This window comes from Chinchilla lanigera, unplaced genomic scaffold (genome assembly GCF_000276665.1).
Source record: "Chinchilla lanigera isolate Chin_1 unplaced genomic scaffold, ChiLan1.0 scaffold00005, whole genome shotgun sequence".
NCBI classification, from domain to species: domain Eukaryota; kingdom Metazoa; phylum Chordata; class Mammalia; order Rodentia; family Chinchillidae; genus Chinchilla; species Chinchilla lanigera.
This window is the reverse complement of record NW_004955406.1, coordinates 18,234,406-18,252,851: the sequence shown is the minus strand read 5'-3', so window position 1 is coordinate 18,252,851 and position 18,446 is coordinate 18,234,406. Positions and strand designations below refer to the sequence as shown.

Sequence of the window (18,446 nt, the reverse complement as noted above, 5' to 3'; positions counted from 1 at the left end):
TTTGGTTTTTCTCCGGTACCGGGAACCGAACTCACGACCTTGCGCTTGCCAGGCAGGCGCTTTTGCCGCTGAGCTAAATCCCCAGCCCCTTCTATTTGCTTTTGTTATAAATGCCTCTCTCCACTGCATCTCAATTTCTTTTCCTCTACCATCATTACACAAATGAGCCTTAGTAATACTCCCATCTTTAAATCCCTCCCTTGACTCAACAGTCCCCAACCCCCAAATCTAATTTCTCTGCTCCTTTCATTGCACAACTTCTTGCAAGTTTGTCTCTAATTCCTGCCTCTACTTTTATTTTGCCCATTTTCTATAAAAACTTACTAATTTGACTTTCAGGCTGAAACAGCTAATATTTAGGTCACTGACCAGTGACATCTTACCAGAGCATAAATCCTTGTCACAGTCAAACTTTTATCTGGCACAGCTGAACACTGTTTCCTAAGTGAAGTACTTTAACCGCTAGGCTTCTGGGATGTCACTTGGTTTTCTTTTACACTCTCCTCATAGCTGACTTTTGATGACACAGAGTTCTTTCTCCAGCTCTTTTTCCTTTCCCAGTGACATCTTCTTTATAATCTTTCACATTCAGTTCTGTTCTTCACTCTTTGTATGTTAATGATACCCAAATCACTACCTCTGGTCACACCTCTCTAATGAATTCAGGAACTGTACTTTTTCAAGAGCAAAACTGCCAGCTCCACTTGAATGTTAAGTAAGTTATGTCAAACTGAACTTAGCCAAAACTTATCTGTCTACCCATTTCAAAAAATGTTGCCAACAACCACCTAGTTCAGTCCCCAAATCCAGAGGTTATCTTCACTTCCACTGTTTCTCTTATACAGCACAAGTAATATATCATCAGCACTATACTCTGACTTCATCTCCCCACTTTCAACGCTTCAACCACACAAGACTCCTTGTCTCTTGTACTCTAAATTTACAAAAGGTTAAGTCACTTTCTTCACAGATCTTAGCTCAAATACCCTGCTGTCACACCATCATTCTGCAGCCCACGACCCTGTTATAAGGGTTTCCTCTGTATTTTTCTTCACTGGAAAGTAATCGCCATAAGGCAGACACTTGGTCTTGTCTTAATCTTTGCTCTATTTTTAGCATCAGCTATAAAATATGTATAGTAATGCAACAGAGTATTGACAGTACTCTGAGTTCACAGGATGGTTCAATGTGGCCACTTGAATGTATGAGCCTTTGATTTATTGTAAGCAGCATAAGATCACTTAGAGGAAAACCATCCTTATATTTTAAGAAGGCTTCATATCTTCAAAAGCTTTAAATGTGGCTATACAGCAAAGGTTTTATATTTTTCTGTTCCACTACCCTGCTTCTCCCACAAAAGAGTTGTTGTTTGGAGAACATTTAATACTGGTTTTTTTAAAACAGCAAAACAAAACTACATTACAACAATTTAAATAAACCAATGGAAAAAAATCTGGCTGAATTCCATTTTTTAGGTTGTTGCTGTTTTTCCTAAACTTATTACTACAATACTTAGGCATATACTTTGCACAAGGAACAATTTTGCATAAGAACTATATTAGAGGATAAAGAGCACATAGTACAAGACTATCTTGACTTAAGCAACCCTAACATATGATTCAGTTGACACCTATATAGCAGATACAAAGCTTTAAAAAACATATGGAGGAAATGGGCATTTAAAATTCCTTCAAGTACATTATATATGTAATTCTTTTCAATTGTTTACTACATTTTAGGGTCTTATATATGTGTGTGTGTCTTAAAATATTGAAATCTTACTGTTGGCTTTTTGCCTTCTTTTAACAAAGTTTTCCTCCTGAGAACACCTTGAATAGTAACAGCTCCTGGATATAAATGTACTGCCAAATCTTCTGACTCTGCAGAACTGTAACAATGGAATGAAGAAAAAGATAAGTAAGAGCTTTTGTCTATTGTAATAATTAAATAGGTACTTAAACAAAATAAAATGTAATTATTCTTAATTTAAAAACTTTGCTATTTTATTCACAGCCAAGAAAACACTGATAATTTTAAAGGTTTATTGACCTAAAATTTATAAGCTGTCACAAAAGTTAATTAGGAAGTTATTAAAGTCAGCAGATGGTTAAAACACACTGTTCCATATTTGAACAAGTATAATTTAGAAAGAATGCAGGAATTCACAAAATAAAGATTAACATAAAAATTTAAGAGTTTTTCTTTCTTCTTAACATGCCACACTGCATCACTGTAACTTTATTTTCCCCACTACAAACTTTAAGTCCTGGTAGGAGAAAGGAGGATTCTTTTTATTAAAAGTATTTAAGTATTTAAAACTGAAAATGAAAATAGCAGAACCTCACAAACAAAAGGAGAAAACTCACGCTCAACATAATTCTAAAGTAAGTGAAAAAAAATGCAGTAACGTATTTTTAAAAACTGGTTTTCTGCAATAAATTTTAATGACTTTCAAATGCAGTCATGACATAAGTGTTTGATTATGGCCTAACAGCTCTCCAAGAAGGGAATAACCTCTAAACTCAAGACTTTCTTTTTACTGTATATGGCTTTAAAAACCATCACAAAATAACCACACACTTTAGTATCTTTCCCCAACTGATTTGATATACTATTGCCTGCATTTCAAACAAGAATGATTTCTACATGAACCAATTAAAACACACACTGATAAAAATGGCATTCTTTGGTGATGTCATATGAGATATAGCATTCCTACAACAGCAAAAAAACCAGAAGTTTTCCAGTTTATTCCTTTTTGGTTATTTAGGTGTCTTCAAAGTGACTTAACCTAAAAATCAGTTAAAAATCAGTAGAAATTTCATGGTAGAGCTATTTATAATCAGGGAAGTACACATAAGGAAGTTAGACACCATCAAATAGACATAAAGTTGGCTGTTTTGCTGTATTTGAATTGGCTGATTACCCATTATCACTAAACCTTAGTTGTTTCCCCAGTGAATATACTGCAGAAAAAGACTCAGGTAGGACATGATGAAATATATAAATATTATTTAATCAAGTAACTTGTCTAGATTCAAGATCTGTGGCTTATTGGAAAAGAATTCTTAAAAAGGATAAATGTAAACTTAGCACAATCTTCTGATTGTAGTTTAAGAAACAGAAATTTATATTGCTCATACAGTAATTGGCAGTGTTAGAAAGACTTGTGCAGTTACAAGGCTACCAACTTGGAAGCATTTATAAAAATGTGATGAAGATAAAAAATTTTAGCAATTAGCTAGCTGTGTGATTAGGAAGAACAGTTTCAATTTATCTCTGTATTACATCTTGGAAGGAAATTATTCACGGGCAATTTGTTTAGTTTTAAAACCAATTAGCTGAGAAAGAACAGAAATAATGTCAGACCACACCCATATAAGCCAATCACCAACACCAGAGGGAAGTTTTATGACCCCTGGATACAGGGGAATTGTACCTGCTGGCCTTCATGTGGCTTCGATAGCCATTTCGTGCCACTCTTGTCATCGGGCCCAGAGAATGGTATAATCTGTTCCTGTTGGATTCCATTATAAATTGTATATATTACATATACTTTATTCACACAATTATCACCACTACCCAGAACACTATAAGAGAGCTTCTTTGTGTAACACTGCTTTCTAAATCTTACAAAAGGACAGTATGTGGTTGTTCCTCTTTTTAAAGCATGCAGTACATTTTAAAAAATACTTATAGGTGTTTAATACATACTATACATTTATATATACATTTATTTTCATCCATCCACCAGAAGAACTAAGAAGGTATTTTTTAGCCAAATAATATAAAAACCTGAAAAGTGCTTCAGAAAGCCTTGTTTGTATTCTATTTCCTGCATTCGAGTTTAAAGTTGATGTCTGGATTTACACAAATAATTCTTTTTTTTTTTTTTTACACTGGTACCAGGAACCGAACTCACGACCTAGCGCTTGCCAGGCAGGCGCTGTGCCGCTGAGCTAAATCCCCAGCCTCCAAATAATTCATTTTTATTATATGCCCCAATGAAGACACCTAAAAGCAATGTGGCTTGTAAATTTAAAACTAATAAGGAAAACCTCTTTATAATAAATCAAAGAAAATAAAGGAGACAAACTGCATAATAAATATGGGCACTATTTTATTTCTATGTCAACTGATAGAGTCAACAAATGATATTGTTTGTGTGAGTTGATACTTACACAAAATGGTACACCATACTTAACAAAGGAAACAGAGAAACACTGACACTTCACTGCTCAAGAAAAGCAAAACTAACACTGTTGATAAACAATACTTAAAACAACCTTTACTGTAGCAGTTTAAGCAACAATATATTTGATGTCTCTCTAGAGAATAACAGAAAATGGTGTGTTAAAATTCAGAGTACTATCTTCAGATTTATGATTCACAGACACTACAGTGTTTTAAATCCCATTCTACATTTACTTTTTATTATTTTATGTCTGAATCTTGCTGGACAACACTCATTTAACTGTTTTGAAAATGTTTTAAGAGCCACTAATTTGCCAGGTGTGGTGGCATACATCTGTAATCCCAGTACCCGGGAGGCAGAGGCAAAAGGATCAATGCAAGTTTGAGCGTAGCCTGGACGACATAGTGAGTTCAAGGCCAGCGTGAACTACGTAGGAAAACACTGTCCCTAAAAACAAAAATAAAACAAAAAAGCACCACTGATTTAAACTTGGCACAAGCAAACTTTTTTCCCTCTTAGCTGCAAAGCAAAATATTTGTCATAAAAGAAAAAAACATTGTTTTGAGATGTGAAGACAATACCAATAAACACTGTCTTGATAGGAAACCTGCTGGGATGAAAGTAGATTAACACAACACCACTTTGGGTTATTCACTTCTAACTTAAGCAGTAGAAAAAACAATTTTGCTAATCAGTAATTTTTATCTAAAACTTAAAATATACTCTATAATCAACAGCTGATGGTATTATGCTCTTTCTAGAAAGATAATATGTACAAATTCAGAGAGCAGGTAAAAGCCAACTCTTGTGTTTTTTTCCACTTCAGGAAAACCAAAATTAAGAAAATGAAGATAAAGACTGGAAGAAAGGCGTATGTACAAATAAATTTTGAAGACTCCTACAAGTGAAGAGAATAAAGCTTGGGAACACCAATAGAGTAGAAAGGACCAAAAAATACTGTACTTTAAAATATAAGTTATAAGTGAAATCTTAATCACAAAGTGGTGAGGAATCAGGAACAAGGATCTCATTTTCCAATTAACCAGCTTAAAATTAATTAAAATATGTAATGTAATTGCAAACTGCTTTCTACTGAGAAGTGACTTAACAGGGCTGGGTGTGGTAGCACACACCTGTAAATCCAGCAACTCAGGAGGCAGAGGGAGGAGGATCAAAAATTAGATGCCAACTCGGGCAACAGAGTGAGATAATGCTTCAGAAATAAAATAAAAGGGCTGAGGATTGTAAATCAGTGGTAGAGTGCTTTCCTAGCATTAAAGAAGCCCTGGGCTCCAGTTTTAGTACAAAGAGAAAAAAACAGAACAAAACAAAGCAAAGCAAAACAAAAACTAAATATATTCAACTCCATTTTTCATACGGCATTAACATTTGACCTAAATAAAATTAACCTGCTGTTGCTTAGAAACTCAGCTGATTAGCTTATGTGCAAAATGGAACAATTACTTTGGTCAAGAATTAAATGTCTAGAGTCTAAGAACGGTGGTATTGAAGTGACCAGAGGTAACATGAGAATCCTAATGGACAGGTTACAAAATCAACACACAAAACCAATACTGTTCTCGTACATCAATAATGAACCCACTGAGAAAGAAATCAGGAAAACAATTCTATTCACAATAGCTAAAATCAACCTGATCAAGGAGGTGAAAAACCTTTATAATGAAAGTTACAGAACTCTAAAAAAAAAATTGAAGACACTGGAAAGTGGAAAGACGTTGTTTGTTCTTGCATTGGAAGAATATAGTAAACATGGCAATATTACCAAAAAGTAAGCTATAAGTTTAATGCAATCTCTATTGAAATACCAACAACATTCTTGCCAGAACTAGAAAAAACAATCCTAAAGTTTGTATGAAACCAAAAAAGACCCAGAGGAACTAATACCACCTGAGCAAAAAGAGCAAAGCCAGAGAAGCATTACAATACTGGATTTCAACTTATACTACAAAGTCATACAGCAAAAACAACATGGTACCGCCACAAAGATACACATGTGGACCAATGGAATGAACAGAGGACAAAGAAACAAACCTACAGCTACAGAAACAAGCCAAATCTACAGCTATGTGATTACTGACAAGCCAAAAAACATACAATGGGAGAAAAGACAGCCTCTTTTAACAAAAGGTGCTGGGAAAATTGGGTATCTCTTGCAGAAATTAGATACTTAGCTCTCATCCTATACTAAAATCAAATCAGAATGAGACCAAGATAGATACAAAAACAGAAACTTTGAAACTGCTGGAAGATAACATAGAGGAAACATTTGAAGCCATAAGCACTAGGCAAAGACTTCTTAAATAGCACACCAGTAGCACAGGAAATAATATAAAAAATCAACAAATGTTTACATCAAATTAAAAAGCTCGCTACAGCAAAGGAAATAACAGAAAAGATACAAGTTACAGAATGTGAGAAAACTTTTGCTAACTACTCTCCTAGTAGAAGATTAATATCTAGACTATATAAAGAACTCAGAAAAAGTAATCTTTAAAAAACAAATGACCCAATCAAAAAAATGAGCAAAATGACTGCAGAAACACTTCTCAAAAGACGTACAAATGACCACTGAGTATATGAAAAAAAAACGTGCAACGTTTTCAGTCTTTGGGGAAATGCAAATCAAAACATCAAGGTTCCTTCTTACCACAGTCAGAATGACTATCAGCAAGAACATAAAAAATAACCCGTGTTGGTGAGGATGTGGAAGAAAAGTGAATTCTCCTACACTGTAGGAGTATAACCTCATATAAAACTATGAAACTTTTTTGGAGCTGGGTATGGAGATTCTTCAAAAAATTAAAAGTAGGAATACCATTTGACCCAGGTATACCTCTGCTGGGTATATTTCTCAAAGAATTATAGACATTATAGTGATACATGTTGAGGGCCAGGGATATAGCTCAGTGGCACAGCACCTGCCTGGCAAGTGCGAGGTCATGAGTTTGATTTCTGGTACAAAAAAAAAAAAAAAAAAGTGATACAGGCATACCCATGTCTACAGTGGCACAATTCCCAACAGCTAAGCTCTAGAAAAGGCTTAGATGCCTGTCAACAGACGAATGGATGAACCTACTTATCAGTCCAATTATTTAAATAAAGGATGACCAAAACTTGCAAAGTTTTTGTTTAATTTTTATGGTAATAGGAAATATAAAAATGATGATTTTATCATATTTATTAAATACAAGAACTGACTGGTTGAAGTGATACCTGAATGAGCAATGCTCAGGACAGTCAGCATGTAAATAAACATGCTCCCCAAGTGACACTCAGGTAAACTGTTAAGTCATTAAAAAAAAGAGACAGATATACAGCCATAAAGAATGAAATCATGTCATTTGTAGGAAAATGGATGGAACTTGAGACCATCATGCTAAGTGAGATAAGCCAGACTCACAAAGTTAAATATTACATGTTTCCTCTTACATGAGAAACCTGAAATATATATAAATAAATAAATGATAGATAACAGGAAACTAGAGTAGACTCTTGGAGATGGCGTAGGGCATTGAGAAAGGGGGAGAAAAGAGGGAGGGGCTAAATAAAGAGATTGAAAAACGATCAAGATGTTATATGCATGTACCAACTTCCCAACACCAATAGCACTACTCTACATTATAAACATACACTTAAAAAAAAAAAAGAATCTAAATGAACATTTAATATAAACTATTTGAATTGTTTGGCCACGTTTTTAGACCTTGTATTGAATATCAATATAGCATTATTTGCTCCACCACAAATGCTGCCTTTTGATAGTGCAACAAAATTTTATTATTAAAATTATTTAAAAATTTTAAGTTGCAACACTAAATGTACTTGAATTTCAAATACATATGTAAAAATACCAAATACACATATCTGTAAGGCTGCCAAGAGCTCATCATTCTTATTACATTCAATTCCAAACTGAAATATGAACAACTTAATTTTTCTATCAGAAAGAAACTTACATAGACCCTTAGAGATAGAGAAAAAATACCTCTTCAAATTCATTTCTCTTACCTTTCAAAAGCAGGCCAGGAGGTCTCCTCACTTAGTTCAGAACCATCACTGCTACCTAAAATCGAAAGATACTTTATTTAAACAACAGAATTATTTTTCCAGTTTGGATTTTATATCTAAAAAATCCAAAGTATACATAATTTAAAGAGTAAAATAAAAGGTAGCTAGTACGAGACGGAAATAGACCTTTTACAAATGAGAAGGGGATCTAGAAATGGAAGTAAAAAGAACTAAAATGTGTCACATACATGTATCAGCCCCCTAAATGAATGTCACGCTATGTGCTGCAAACATGTAACTAATAAAAATTTTAAACATTTAAGAAATGAAAATATTTCTCTGTGAACATAAAATGACAATGACATTGTGGGCAAACATCCACATATTAAGTTTTTATTCTAATATCGCTGCTGCTGTGTTTTGCAATATACTGGAATATAATTAATAAGAGTACCTAAAATACCAAAGCAGAGTAAGACATTTCTGCATGACTTATAGCTAAAATTCATTGCTAAACAATTCTTCTACCAACAGAGAATGCACAGAACACAAATTTTTTCTCATGAAGTTTGTCATAATATCTGTAAGAAATCCTACAACACTGTGGCATATTTTCTTTTGTACTGAAACCCGTACTACCCTGAGGATAAAAAGCTTAATAAAATTAATTTCTTTGCCTTTAGAAACAAGGGTGAAGAAAAAAGTTTTAAATTAAAAAACTATATACCGATATTATAACAATGTCACCACTTCCTCTTTCGCTAGAATATTAAATTGTCTTCAAACAGAAACTTTAAAATTAGCTAACAAAAACCTGAGGGGAATGAATTTGGGGAGTCCATAACAGCTCAAATGAACTTAGAAGTTATTTTAGAGATAATTTCGGCCTGCAAAATGAAAATGATGAATACGTCAGGTTGAACTATGCATCAGACTTTTATAATTGAGGTTCCAAGAGAGACTCAAATGCTAACATAGTAAGGGAACAATTATATGATTACACCTTTTTTATGTATTTTGCGTGACGTTAGTTATGTACAAGCTTGGATGAAGTGGGGCAAAAGTCATGTATTTCGTGGTTCAAATGAGGAACCAGAGGTAACCTGATGGTGATGGAGTCTTGCAGACAATGATGGTTAGTGGTACTGGGGAATAAACCCAGGGAACTCTGACCTGTATCTTCAGACATTTCTTTAAAAAAGTGTTGTGCCAGGACCCTGCTAAACTGCCTAGGTTGCTGGGCATGGTGGCGATATACCTGTTATCCCAGCACCAGAGAGGCTGAGGCAGAGGAGTGCTGTGAGTTTGAGCCTAGCCCGGGCTACACAGCGAGACCCTGTCTCCAAACCAAACCCAAACAAAAAAATTCCTGAGGCTGGCTTTGAACTTGGTATCTTCCTGCCTCTGCCCAAATAACAGGAATTATAGGCATGTGGTACCATACAGGGCTTTGTAGATTATCTTTTGGTTTGAAGCATTATGTGGACTGGAAATTTAAGCATAATGAGTCTGATTTATTTGTAGGAAATACGAACTTTTCCAGAAGTATCAATCTCACATGGGGCGGTTTCTTAGTGAGGCAAGAGTTGTTTATCTTTTGCCTCACTAAGAAACATACATCCCCCACTAGAAAACATATATCCCACATCAGAAAGTGTTTGAGGCCATTACCATACCCAGCCCTGTAAACTGTTATATAGTACTTTCTCAAAGTCTTAGGAGACAGATTAATATTTCATGTTAAGGTTTACAGCTAAGGAAAAAAGAGTCTTTTTTGCGTGTGTATTAGGAGCTCTCACTGTAAGGTATTACTTCCTCCTCCTATTAAAACTGAACCAAAAACTTTGGAAGGAAAATGCCTATGTGTAATGTCCTCAATGTACAAAGATCAACCTTTTACTGTTCACCTACTTAACAGCCTTAGACTAACTAAAACACACACACACAAAGCCAAAAAATCTGCTCAAAAACATAACAGCCTCTAAACCGAGGCTCTCAGTATAATTTTCTTGTGGTAAAAGAAAACCTATATAAAGCAAAAGCTTCATATAAACTAGAGAATAATTATCACTATAAAACTTATGATAAGGAAAAAAGTCAAATATTATGTACCTGAGTGCTGTAACTTTAAAAATTACTTTTTGCTTTAAACTGGCATGACAGATTGCTTAAGTAACAAGTTTTTAACTAGAAAAAGTTATCTCCTTTCTTATAAAATTATTCTACAAATTATTTTTTAGACTGAGGTTGATATTTATATATAGGCAACTTAGAATATTAATAAAGAGGTATTTCAGTTGACAAAGTTACCTATTTCAAATTTATATAACTTACTTAGTGGCACTCGCAGCACATATACTAAAAAAGGGAACATCAGAATAACCGCTCAATGGTGCTGGCGAGTTTTAAAGCAATTCTGTTTTAGGGTTTGGAGCTCTTAAGGTGTTAGGGAGTCAGTATGTTCAGGAAAATGAACCTCATTTTCTATTGGCTTTTCATCAACACCAAAACAATCATATTCACAATAGGTTTAGTCCCTCAGCAACCTGTTATGTATTTTATACATGAAGATATTTTCCTTCCTTATTTAGAAAAATAAAAAACACACTATAGATATATTGTCTAATTATAAAAAGAAATAATGCTTATCTAGAGGATTCAGAAAATGAAAAAAAAGTTTAGAAAGTAAAAACAAACCCCTCTATTAATCTCTCAATCCTTTCCAATATGGTCCCAATTTTCTGCTTGCCTTCATGGTAGTTCTGTTCCCTTACCTCTCATACTCAAATCCACTCTGATCAGGGCACTGCCTCCATCATGCTATGAGGCATTCTTGTCGAGGTTACCAATGACTTTATCTTGCCAAATTTCCTAGACAGTTCACTGTTTTTACCTGTTGTAGTTTGGATCTGGACTGTCCCTCAAAGGTCTGTGTGTTAAAGACTTTGTCCGCAGTTTGGCCTTAGTGGGAGGCAAGGGAGCCTGCAGGATGTCTGGCCTAGTAGTCAAGGTGTGGGGCTCCATCCCAGGTGGGGACTGTGGGACCCTAGCTCTTCCTTTTTCTCTCTTTCCCTTTCTGGCCATGCAGTGTACAGTTCTGCTCTGCCATGTCCTTCTGTCATGATGTGCTCCCTTGCCATGTGCCCAAAAGCAAGGGGGCCAATTGATCCTGGATTGAATCCTTTAAAACTAAGCTAAAATAAACCTTTCCTTTTTAAAGTCGATTTCTCAGGTGTTTGTTGTGGTGCTAGGAAGCTATATATTATGTTAGTTTTCTTTTCTGTATTTGATAATGACACATTCACAACTTCCCTCATCTTTGAAATACTGGGCTTTTGTGATACTACACACTGATTTTTTTCTCCTTTTCATAGTTTCCTTTGATTATTTTTTTTTTTTTCTTTTATTCACTTGTTTTTTTTTTTTTTTTTCTTTTATTCACTTGTGTGGTGCTAGGGATCAAACCCAGGGCCCTGTGCATATGAGGCAACTGTTCTACCACTAAACTACGTAACTCAGCCTACTCCATTCTTCTTTTAAGAAACAGCTGGGCATGGTAGCACACACTTGTAATCCCAGCATTCAGGATGCTGACGCAGGAAGATCTTGAGTATGAGGCCAAACTGAGATACACAGTGAGTGCAAGGCCAGCCTCGATTACATAATGAAATCCTGTCTCCAAAAAAATAAAAAAACACATTCTCTTAAATGTAGGAATGTTCTTTTCTCATTTGTTGCTGCTCTCTCCCTAGGTGATCTCAACTAGTCTCTTGGCCTGCAGTATTTACACACGTGCTAGGCCGCATATTTCTATCAATAGACTTGATACTACAACAATCCAGCAGCCCCAGCTGGGCTCCAGAGTCACACACTCAACAATCTGACATCTATATAGGGACTAAACATGTTGAAAACAGAATTCTTAACCCCTCAAACTCAGCTCAACTACCCTTTAAACACCTCACTGCTTGCAAATGATTGCTCTTCCAGCCGTCTCTACCCTGGCAATAGCACCACCATCAGTTTAGCTCCTTAATCCACATAATTTAGAATACTATTTGACTCCACCCTTTTCTTTCTCCTACAGCCAAACTGCATGCAGGTAACCAACCAATTCAATGAGTCTCTTCTTTTGCTACCAGTATTCTAATGCCTCCTCTTCTGGAGTCAAAAATATCAGCACTTTAAAAACTATTAATCAATTATTACTTAAAAAAATTTCTTTAAAATCAAATTTTCACTATTTGTGGTAGGGCAAATGAATTTTTTCCCAGCTGAAGTTTTTTTGAGACAGGATCTTGTTGTGTAGTTCAGACTGACCTTGAACTCACTATGTAGCCCAAGCCGGCTATGAACTTGCAGTGATCCTCCTGCCTTAGCTTCCAATGGGTGCTGGGATTATAGGCATTTGCCACCACAACTGACTCCAGCTTAGTTTTAAATTCTTATTGTATAGAAGTTGGAACCTTATCGGAGAACTATGTCTTACCTATTGATATTCCACTAGAAAGAGTGGAACTTTCAGCTTGACCTCGAGATGGTGCATGAGGCTCCATGACACTATCATCCAACAGGTGTCTCGGCCCTGCATTTGGGAACGTTGCACTCTTAAACTCTGCTGTGTTCATTTTATGAATGAAACTGGAAACAAAGAGAAATATTTTTCACAACTTTTATTATATTATTAATTCAGCATATACAAAATACTCTAAAATTCAGGATATAAAAGATTTATCTGCTATCCTGAACTCATTTCTCAACTTTCATAGCAATGAACACACTAATTTTATTAGGACAGCCTTAAAGTAACACTTCAGGGAAAATGTTTAGGGGAACTTGGCCATAGTTACATGTATAATGAGAACATATGTTAAAAAATTGTTTTCAAATTCACTGTTAGAGAATAATTATGAAGTTAAACAAAATATCATTTTCCTTTTATTTTATACTCAGGAATAGAGTAATTTTTAGAGCTTATTACTTATTTGAAGGACTTCCTTGATGTAAAGGTTACGATTTAAAAGGAAAATGGTTCATTGCTATTCCAATTCTATTTATAATGGTTCTCTCATTTGTCTTCCTCAAATATGAAGGCAGTGGTTGAAAACAGCTGAGTTTCAAATTCTGGTCAGGAAAAAATAGATTCTTTTAGGCAAACAATATGTTTTACTCAGTCAGAAAGAGTGTTATTAAAAATATTATACAAGGACACTATTTACTATCTCTTTAATAAAGTGAAGAAAATAAATGCAACTATAAACACCTACAAATTGAGAGGTAAAATAAAAAATACTGACTTATAACCCAAGCTATGGCACTTTCTGTGTCCATGGGAAATCAGGTTCCGAGGGGACGGAGGTGTCTGTGGCAGCAAGGCTCCTTCAGCTGCTATGCTTTTTCTTCCACTCTGTGGTGATGCTCCTACTTCAGGACCTAAGGGTTCAATTAAAACAGAGAGAGAGAAAAATTTTCATATGGTTCCAAAGGATTATTTTACTTTTAATCCCTTGATATAAAATATAAAATATGGTTAAATTTTAACTGACTTGAAGATAAGTAATACTTATTTTTTAAGTCCTGCAGCACAGAATCCCAAATCATACAAAAAATCCACAGATTTCTATCTTTCTTTACTTGAACTAAGAAGAGACAGTGTAAATATATTCTTCACTTACAAGAAGCAGAATTAGAAGAAAATGGCTCAGGATCTCACTTCACAGACAAAACCTAATCTATGCTGGGCATGGTGGCACATGCCTATCATTCCAGTACTCAGGAGGCTGAGGCAGGAGGACTGCGGTGAGTTCAAGGCCAGCTTGGCTTACATAGTGAGTTTCAGGCCAGCCTGAACTACACAGCAAGACCTTATCTCAAAAACACAAACAAACACAACATCAAAAGCCAAAACCCAAAGCCCAAAACAAAAAGCAACAACAAAAACTTGGTCTAAATACCCAGGTCTTCTGAGTTCTAGGTTTAGTGTTTCTATTTTTATTTATTGCTTTTTTACTCATGGTTTCTGCTTCCTTTAACAGGAGGTACAGGGTAGGTCAAGCACTCATGTTAGAAGTCAAATGTACATATACAACACACACAGTTCTGCACCATGTTGCTTTAAGAACTAAAGACAAATTTAAGAGACTTAGACTGAAGTATTTTCCTCTACTTGGAATGCCCTTCCTCTAGATACTGTCATGATTTGTTCCCTTACTTCTTCACATCTTATTATTAGACAGCCTTCAAATATTTTAAGCCTATACAACAGAAGGTTTAGTGTGAAGTTCTATAACGGTAACAATCAATCGGTTATTTCTTAAATGAGTAAGTTTTTCAATTGTATGTTTCATTGATTATTTATGGTATAAATATTAAAAAATATCCCATTATAATGTAACAAATAAAGTTAGGAGCATTCTTTTAAGTAACTTTAGTTCTTGGCTCAGTATTTAAGTAAATTTTAAAAAATTAAGTCACTAGAACTGACTTGAATAATTATTCAAATTAATAGAATTTTGGATTTAGACCATAGACCCACCCTCATTGCCTAGAGATTGCATTCTTAATCTTAAAAATGAATAGAATATTCATAATCTCTCATCTATTATTTTCTGTTGTACCTGCCTTCCTTGATTAGCTAACATTTACTCGCATATTACTGACAAAACTACAACTTTTAATTAAAAAAACAAAAAACCCAGTGCTAGAGACGTAGTTCAGTGGTAGAGTACTTTTCTAGCATGTGTGATGCCCTAGGTTCAAGTTCAGCAAGGCAAAAACAAAACAAAAAAAAACCCAAGAGGACTAATAAATTTTATTTTACAAAATACTGGATTTTAGTATGGTATTATACATGTATATAACATACTCTAGTTATATCCACCCCCTCCCCATTACCCTTCTCTTTTACTCCCTACCCTTTACGCCCTTCCTCTTATCCAGTAACAGTAGGGACCGACAGATTTTATAACCAAAAAGAAACTTCTGAATACAATATATGTTCAGTACTTACTTACTTAGAGGTATATTCTTTCCTATTTGTTACCTGATGTATTATTTAGAAATGAGAGAAGAAGACTATGCACTAACCTACTAAATCTTCCCTGGAAGCAGCAGACCGTGGTGTGCTCGTCCCTGGTTCTATTTTTAGTGAGAGCCTGAATTTTAAAAAGATACAATACATGAAATGATGATTTGACAAAATAATATTAAAGTCATGCATTTTCTCAAAAAATAAAAACACTTTTTATAAAATAATGTCACCTATTATATTTTTCTTCCAGAGCAATCTTTAAGATGTTAAATTACTTCTTTTACCCAAAGCTGACCTTATGGTAATTCTAAGAAATAGTAACAAGGAGAAAAGAAACCCAAAATGTTACATTCAAAAACAAAAAAAAAAAAGTCTTTCAAACTACCTCAGAGGTTCCAAACACTTAGACAAATTTAAAGATATTTGCTGAAGGACTAAAAGACAATTGATATATATTTTTACACTTAAAAGACACAAGTTTAGGAATGTTGATCCACATGACGTAAATTTATATAGTTATATAATATTATTAGTAAATTACATAATATGTATGTTATTTCTAGAATTTTTTTTTTTTTGGTTTTTCTCCGGTACCAGGAACCGAACTCATGACCTTGCGCTTGCCAGGCAGGCGCTTTTGCCGCTGAGCTAAATCCCCAGCCCCATTTCTAGAATTTTTAGTGGATAAACTATGTGACATTAACACTGACAATTTCAAAAACACTTGTTCAAAACAAACTATCCAAAAAATCAACTAACATAGCTTATCGAAAGAAAGATCTGTATCAGTGATGGAGAGCCTAGGCACGAATGCTGCACTGGGTTGTTTGCTATCACTGAGAGCTCTGAAAGGTTTGCCATCACTGGTCTATACAAATAAAAAGGTTGTGAAATTCCTAGGAAATCCCTTCCCTAAATCAAAGTTTCTTGTTACTTTAGTTCCATTTAGGATTATATGTCCAGTTGAGTTCCGCAGCAAAAGAGATTGATTCATATCAGTGGAAGCAATTCTGGAAAATAGAGTACTAAAGCAGTTGTAGAAAATGCTTTAGTGTGGTACATGAAGCTTAATGTGAATCTGAAAATTAATGACTGTTTAGCATTCTATTGACTTGAATTTTTTATGAAATACAAATGGCACTCACAGTGATAAATCTAATGTAGGTTAGCGAGCAATGATGTCCTTGATATTGTAAGGGGGAATTAAATGATATATGCTAATTATGTGACAACGTAAAAGAAATGAGTTGAACACATGAATAATTAACCAGAACTCTGTTCATTTTCTCTTTATAAAACAGTTGCTTTTACTGTTTAGGCTACAGACTATTCACTCATTTGATATTTACTGAACATCTGCTTTGTGCTGGGGATTGTGCTCAGCACTACCACGTAAGAGACTAAGATAGATATGGTGCCCTTGTCCTTCGGCAGCTTATGCTACAGTCTGTAAAAGCTGAAGTGAACAAAATAACCCTAATTTTCTAACAGCACCCAATTACTGCACGAATCACACTGCTATCTGTAACAACTGGTAACTGACAGCAGTATCAAAAGCTCCTTAAAGCACACAGCCATGACAGCCACTCTGAGTGCCAGTTGCTTATGTCATCAAAGCATCATACAGTAACAGTGATGATGATTCACTAAGAAATGTTATCTTCAGCATTAAAATTAAATAACAGATTTTTATCCTGATTGAAAGACTTGTATGTAACCTGTAATATCTACATTGGCTGGTAAGGGAGAACTTACCAAAATGGGCCTTTGGCTAAGTGTGATTTTGATTTAAATATTTTTCATGATCAAAAAAATGTGCTACTAATTTTAATGGATTTAGTCTTACAAGGCTTTTCCATTCTAACAGTATTTAACTAGAAGCCTGACGCTGCATTTCCAGCACCACAGCATGACTCCTCCAGCCTCATCTATGATGCGCAACACCAAGTAACTGAAAGTCCCCAGCAAGCTTCCCCAGTCCCTCTGCTCACCCCACCTCTAGGACGCCTGTCCTTACCCACCAGAAAGTGCCAACTTTTTGTTTTTTTGAGACAGGGTCTTGCTATGTAGCCCAAGATAGCCTTCAACTCATGGAAATCCTCCAGCTTCAGCTGTGCTCAGATTACATGTTGGGAAACCATGCCCAACAGGTGCTAACTTCTATTCACCTGCTAAAATGCAGCCTCAGGGCCAGGTGTGGTGGGTAGGGCTCACCTATAATCCCAGCACTTGTGAGGCTGAGGCAGGAGGATCACTGCTGAGTTCAAGGGGCCAGCCTGAAAGTGAGCTCAAGGCCAGCCTGAATTGCATAGTGAGAGCCTGACTCAAAAAAGATTTTAAAAAAGGCAGCCTCAGGTGACAGTGTCTCCTGTAGCTAGCTATTCATGTTTCTCTTCTCTTTGCTTTTCTTACTCAAAGCTGGGTTAGGCCTTCCCTTATCTATGTTTCCACACCATCCTAGGAATATCGCTACTATAGTACTATTAGCGTGTTTTGAAATAAATTATTTTATGGATGTTTGTCTTGAATGAGACTGAAATTCCTGAAGACAAGGACAATACATTATTTATCTTTGTAATTTCAACAACCAACATAGTAACTGGCCTATTGCAAAACCTTAGTATTTTTTCTTTTTTTTGGTGCTGGGAATCGAACTCAGGACCTTGCACTTGCCAGGCAGGCAATGTACCGCTGTGCTATATCCCCAGCCCAAGCTTAGTATTTTTTAAATGAATAGTGAAAAGGCTGCTCTCATTCTGGCCACTCATGAAGACAAAAATCAATATAATGGCATCAGCATTCCTAAAAAGATGAAGGTATCTTATATCTTACACCAGGTTATGAACAGTTAGAACTACTCAACAGCCTTAATGGCTGAGTCTGTCTTTTCAGCAAAATAAAAATTAGTTTCAATAAATTATCTATTACACATATACTGTAATCAGTAAAAATCAATGCAAAATTCTTTGACTTCATTTCTACTTTAACTTCTTTTATGTCTAGTAAGTTGAATGAGCCAGATAAAAAATTTTTAGTGGAGACTCCTGTTTTGAATTTTAAGGTATCTGTTCAAAGCCTAAGTGTTTAATGTTAGGTTAAGTGTTATGTCAGTAACTTGAAAGATGGGGAAAACATTCATAAATAGAGACAGAGCATCAAATTCAAGAAACTTTACAAGCTAGGGCAAGAGAT

General features: G+C 35.2%; 1 protein-coding gene across 1 annotated transcript in view; it reads right to left on the bottom strand.

Annotated features, from left to right (window-relative positions):
- Positions 1–18,446, bottom strand: part of Ralgps2 (Ral GEF with PH domain and SH3 binding motif 2) — a gene marked incomplete at its 5' end in the record, with an annotated part of 106,151 nt that overhangs the window by 14,886 nt on the left and 72,819 nt on the right. The window contains 6 exon segments of the mRNA XM_005374939.2: positions 1,783–1,888; positions 3,440–3,517; positions 8,225–8,279; positions 12,714–12,865; positions 13,522–13,657; positions 15,311–15,378. Coding sequence (XP_005374996.1) covers positions 1,783–1,888; positions 3,440–3,517; positions 8,225–8,279; positions 12,714–12,865; positions 13,522–13,657; positions 15,311–15,378 — 595 coding nt within the window.